Source organism: Serinus canaria, chromosome 8 (genome assembly GCF_022539315.1).
Source record: "Serinus canaria isolate serCan28SL12 chromosome 8, serCan2020, whole genome shotgun sequence".
In the NCBI taxonomy this organism is placed as follows: domain Eukaryota; kingdom Metazoa; phylum Chordata; class Aves; order Passeriformes; family Fringillidae; genus Serinus; species Serinus canaria.
The window spans coordinates 18,854,135-18,860,307 of NC_066322.1; the positions used below are offsets into that span (position 1 = coordinate 18,854,135).

The window sequence follows — 6,173 nt, forward strand, 5'->3', positions numbered from 1 at the left end:
CTCAAAGTGTAACTAGCTTGATGTGACAATGTAATTCTCATCAAGAAAGGTTAAATATTTCTGAGTCTGGTATCTGTTTTGAAAAGCCTTCCTGCTCCAGCTGTATAGAACAATTTCAAAATACTCACTTGTGTAGATAGAATTTGTGTACCGCTCTGCATTAGTTTTTCATGCCACTTTATGGAAATAACAGATATAATTGTCTCAGGTGTATCAAATGGGGTTGATCTATATTGACCTATAAGGAACTAAGAAAACAGATGAGGCTTCCCTTAGGATAGAGTTTCTCACCACAGACTGGGCCTACTCACAGGCTTTTCACTGCATTGGCAGCTTGCACATGTGATGGCTTTCTGGATAGCTTCATAATGTAGAACTGGTTTGAACAAAAAGTTCCATGTTATGCTCTTGTGCTCCATTTTAAACTGACACTTCTTCAAGCAGTTTGCTTTTCAGGAAGTTAAACTGGCACATAAGATAGCAAGAATTGCTTTTGTGCAGCTTCACATGTGGCAGTTATTTAGGATGAATCAGAAGAGGTAATGCAGCAAAGCTAATGTTAATACATCATTATGTGTGTGCACTTGACTGTGGGAAGAACTCCTTACTCAGCTGGTGTTCTGTGAGTGATGTGCTAAATGTGGAGATGAATTACAGAAAAATAAGTTGTTTAGTTTTTTTGCTTCATCACTTACTGATGTGGGCTGATGTTCAGGACAGGAAACTGCTTTGGCTTCACAGCATTTTTAACCCTCCTTTCCTTTTCCACAGGCAGGAGTAAGGCAGCTTTACATACAGATTGATGTTGCAGCCATGTAGTCAGTTTCTGGAATGGTGCTGTTGGACCAAAGTTTTCAGTACTGTACTGGTGTAGCAACACTTCTTGAGACAGAGCCTGCCTCCATCACGTCTGCAATTGACTGAATAGATTTCTGCCCTTGGGCTACGGAGGAAGTTCAACTTCTAAGGAGTAAATATTGAATGAATGTTATGGACTTTGGGTCTTGTTTTTTTTGGGGCCCCTAAACTCATAAGTTTTTGAGGGTTTTTTTACTTAATAAGATTGTGGTACTGGAAACCCTGTCATGTCTTCAGTAAAGCTGCTGAAACCACTGCTCATTCCCATAAAACCAGTGTTATCGGCAATTGGAAACTTGTTTTGTAGACAATGTCACAATGGCTGACATGCTTCAGTATAATTGTATGTTTGTACAATTGTTTGTACTTTGCAAACTTAATGAACCAAACCATATTGGGTTTTCAAAGTGCCTTTTATATCAGGAGAGCTACTTGCCAGCATAAATATGGAGCATCAAAGGGTTTTACTACTTTTACAAATAATCTTGTATGCAGTCTGATTATTTACTAGTGATGTATGCGGGGGGGGTTGTGTACTTACCTAACTGTAGATGTTAGACTTCCATTATATTTGCATCTTACCAGACAGAAAAATTCTAAGTGTAAAAGACAAAGCTGTTGTGAAGAGACTTGCTTCTGAGACAAGCTGGGTATTTTGTTGCACGTCTTGTGAAAATTATTTTAGGCCAAATGTTAGATTTAACTCCAATTCTTAGTCTCTTCATGCTGTTGAGAGTAATGAGACATTATATGATGTTGCTCATGTTCAGTCACTTAAACAATGGGCAGTTGAAGGAAGATGCTGGTGATGGAAGCAATGCTTGAAGTTTTTTATTTTCCAAATCATGTGATGGAAAAAAACTAAATCCTGAAATTGTGGGAGCTTAAGTCTCCTTGATTTTAATAGGTTGTTATAATTAAAGTGATGAAGTTCAAATTTTGCCTTTCCAAATATTGAAAATAGTTGTTTCTGGCAGTTATACCCAAAATGGAAATAAGGACCACTTTTCATGCTGTTTTAGCTTATGCTTTTCCCAGGCTGACAAATCTTACATCTTCAGCTATTTTACTGCAGCCTTGTGTGTTTTCATAGGGAAGAAAATTCTCAGTGCAGTAAGGGTTGTTAGATTGGGTTTTTCTTTCCAAAAAACATTCTTCCATCATATATTTTCTCATTTTCTACTCAGATATCTGAGTGTCACTTTCAAAAGCCATCTGCTATGTTTGGTATTACAGATGATAGTTCCACTGTGCTGTAGTAGTTCACTTAATAATCGAAGACTTTTTAAGAGGACATTTTACAAACAGAACATGGTGAAGTAAAAAGCAATACAGGCATTTTTCTGAGAAATCATAGCTGCCACTGATTGGTATGCATTTTATTGTGGTACCTGTCAGAGGTAATACTAAAATCAAGGCCCTGAGAAGCTTACAATGTCTGTGTAGTAAGTGATAGGTACTATGAAATTACTGAAGATTGACTTGCAGAAATGGTTTGTTTGCCACTGATACTGTTGAATCCATTACAGATATGAAGAGTTTCTTGCATTCATTCTGTTGCTTCTATATACCACCTGATTTCTTTTTACGTGAAAACACAACACTTGCCAAATTTGATGGTGGTTCCTGAATTTTCCAGTTGAGATATTGAAACATGAATGTTGACTTTGCCCAGATCTTGGGGGTGTACTCTTGTGCCTAGAACTGGGAACTGGGTGTTGGCAGTACAAAAAAAAAATGGCAGTACAAAGCCACCCATTATATTGGTTTTAATCTTTGCTGTCTCTTCCAGTCTTCAGATCCTTCCACTGCCATTTGCAATGCTGTTTGCTCTCCCTGGGCACGCAGGCGCAGAGTGCCCTCCCGGCAGGCTGCATGTTCCACATCTCTTTCCTGGCCTCCACCTGGCACTGTCAGGCTCTCTCCCTATCCCACCTGGCAGATGCTGTGCCTGGCCCAGAGTTCCTGACTGGAAGGTGGAAGTTACACAGCACAGGGTAGGGTGCAGGAATCTGTTGAGCAGGTTGGAGTGCTGCAGTTTAAGATCCTCTGTGCATGTATGTTCACAGACAAGGTGGTGAAAATCCAGTTGTGATTATAGGGTGGAGGTACTGTTTTGTAGTGTGGTGCATATAGGCTGCTGCTTGCTGGCTGCCTGCAGGACTTCCTCATTTTTTAAGAGTTACTATTACTGCTATTTGAGGCTAGAGAAGACCAACTGCTATCACTTTAAATGCAAGCACCAGACAGGTTCATTGCAACTGTGTCATGACCCAAGAACAGGCTTTGGTTTAAGTCGTCTTTACACCAGCATGTTTCAGGACTGAGTGTTCCTGGACTTGTTGAAATGCTGTAGTGCTGCCCAAGTTGCTGAGCTTGGCCTCTATTTTAGCTTCTTAATGAAAAGACAACTATTTGTTTCCAAGTGAGAACCTGGCAGAGTGGCTGTTTGTTTGATAGTGGTGATGGTGTTCTCTTAAATGTACAGCTACCAAATTTCTAATGTGGGAAATGGAGGAAAAAGCCTATAAGCCTGTTACAATTACTCAACAATTTTAATAACTTTTAAGAATTGTTTATGCTTGTTATGATTTAGCTGATTGTTGGAAGCATATGTTCAAACCTGAATTTTCTAGCCAAGCAAGATAGTACTTCATTATGTTTAAGCATTTATAGTAAGAAATATATCATTTGTTTGTCAAATGTAATTGGGGATAGCCTAGGGAAGTCAGATTCAAAACAGATTTTAGCCTTTTTAGGCTTTCTGAAAAAGGATAAGCATCACAAAATTCTACACACACAGTGTATGACATGTTCAGTCAGTAACTGCAGTCATATTTAGTATGTCAGTAAACAAGGGACATCTGATATTTTTTTCACCTAAGGGGATACTTGCTCAGGTTTTAGAGGAGTACAAACCATGCAGTTGAAAGCAAAAGCGAAGCTTTCTTTACCCTGAGAGCCAAAGCACCATTATTTGTGTTTTGCTAATTACTTAACACTGGTTGCTTATGTAGCACTTTGCTATTGACACTTTACTGGAGGGTACAAGGTGGGATTTAAACAAAGTCTTGTGTGACTGACATCCAGAGATGGGTGAATGGCTGCAGATAATGTGCTAAAACTCAGCCTCCTGGTATCCACTTCTGAATTTTGAATCAAGTTTTCAAAGTGTGGTTTTCTCACGTTTTCATGTAGCTGATATTTACTACGGGGTTACTGGTCTGTCTTCGTGGGTTATTTTTTTCTGCGACTGAAACCAGCAACTTAAAACCCTATTGTTCCAAAGACCAAGCCTGCAAACTGCATGATTTTTACCACACCTACAGCAAAATAAGAAGATAAAACAAATATTAGTGTCTGTATTAAAATGCCTCACTGTTTTTTGGGCCAAATAACAGTGGAAGAAAACTTCTCCTATGAATATGCACAGTAAGGACTGGTCCTTTATAGGCTAATCTGGTAAGTACACAGCTCTGGATAGACTGGCTGCTTTCATCAGGAGGGCCCCTACAGAGAGCTGAGTTACTCGTGTGATTTGCCAAGCTAGGATGGAAAGTAAATAAATGACTTTGCTTTTTATGTAATAATTCCTACTAAAGCAAAAATTTCAGTTGCATCATTAGTAAAAACTGTTGACACTATTTTTACACCATTCATAATTTACTTTTTTTTAAGATGTAAAACTGGTTTTAAAGGTGAAGGATAATTAATGGTTTCTCTTTTTAACTGATGTAAGTGAACCTGTTCTGGGAATGTAAACAAGATACGAGAGGAGAGAATCTGCTGGTGAACTGCAATTTTCCATCTTCTGCACATAGTGTGCAAACAAATTGTAAAGTCCATGGCTTTTCTTTCACAGTGCAGATTGCAGCTGCACAGTGCAGATTTTCAGTTGCATACTTTTATAAAATGCAAACTCTTATGGGACTGTTTCTTCATGACACAAAGTCTTAAATACCAGTTCAGAGCAACAATTTTAGTTAATAATTAAACCCTGTCCTGTTTTCTCCAGCAGCCATTAGATTGCTATGATTCTTGATTATCCCACTCCTTTAAGCAGGATTGGATTTTTGGGTTTTTTTTAAACAATTTCTCTGATCCTCAATACTGACTCTGTAGTTAAATCCTCCTTTACACTTCTGTGAAAATCCTTACCTGCAGGTTGCTGGGGCTCCCTTTTGGATTTGTCCCCTGTTAGGCTTTGTTGCAAAGCCTATCCCTGTGGGCACTTCCTTGGCCAGACACTGCTATAATGTGAAGAGATGCCAGCCATGCTGGGCCTGGCACGCGAAGACTGAGTCTTGCTGTGTGCAAATACTGCTCAACCTACTTGTCTGTTTCAGTGAGCCACAAAAGGTTCCTGCCTATGTGGTAATTTGGCTGAAATGATGTGTAAAAAGAGCTGGGTATTTTACTTCCCATGTGCATTGGAGCCTCTCACATGTATGCTGGGATCTTGTACAAGAGTTAAATGAATCACTACACTATCTTGGCTGAAGTGTGAAATAATGTGAATGAAGCAATTGCCAAAATCATTCCTGGTAGCATACAACATATTGCTTGCCTTTACCTTTAAATTACAGGAATTACTCTTAGCAGTGAGCTTCAGTTCAATAGCAAACTGTGTCGAATTACCTGTGAAGAAATCTGGCAGGTAACACAAGGCAGCTCACTAAAATTCTGAAGACTATGTATGATTTTGTTCTGGAATGCTAATGCTAGTAGCTTAGCCACGGCTTGTCCCAAGTGCAATATAAAGAAATTTTTAATGTAATCTTTTCTACTTGAATACAGTCTATATAAAATGTTAAATATCCTATATTGCTGAAAAGATATGGGATCAAATTTCTTTCCAATAAATCTTCAGTTTAAAAAAAAATATGCATACAGGTCTGCTTTGTTTTCATCATACTATGAAGAATAGTTGAAATAGCAACCACCATCATCTACAAGCTAATTTTAAAGCGAATTTTTGCAGTCTGTGTGCTGAGATTTGGCTTGAGGTTAATTGCTGCAGTTGAGTCTAGCCCTTCATTAAAGCTAGCATTAACATAAGAAATCCAGTTCAATTTTTAGTTGCAGTCTTCTGCACTAAGAAATTCTGTGCAGCTTCTCCCACTCTTTCACCAGCTCTCTGAAGGGAAAGTTCTTGGTTTTCTTTAGAGCATTCTCACCTGCCTGTATTTACCCTCCCGAGGCAAAGTTGGACACAGACCTAACAGGTTTTGCACACTAATGTTTTGTATTGGTAAGAGAACTCCTAATTTTCTGCAAAGCTGAAAGACAAAATTTAACATCTAACGCACTTAAAA

At 38.7% G+C, this 6,173-nt stretch overlaps 1 protein-coding gene across 3 annotated transcripts in view; it reads left to right on the forward strand.

Moving 5' to 3' along the window:
- The window catches only part of SLC30A7 (solute carrier family 30 member 7), a 38,079-nt gene extending 32,337 nt beyond the window's left edge, over positions 1-5,742 (forward strand). For all 3 annotated transcript variants that reach the window (XM_050977492.1, XM_050977491.1, XM_030226283.2), the window contains one exon: positions 772-5,742. In XM_050977492.1, the coding sequence (XP_050833449.1) occupies positions 772-819 (48 nt within the window). In that variant the 3' untranslated portion in view covers positions 820-5,742. The remainder of the gene's footprint in view (positions 1-771) is intronic.
- The last annotated feature ends 431 nt before the right edge of the window (positions 5,743-6,173 follow it).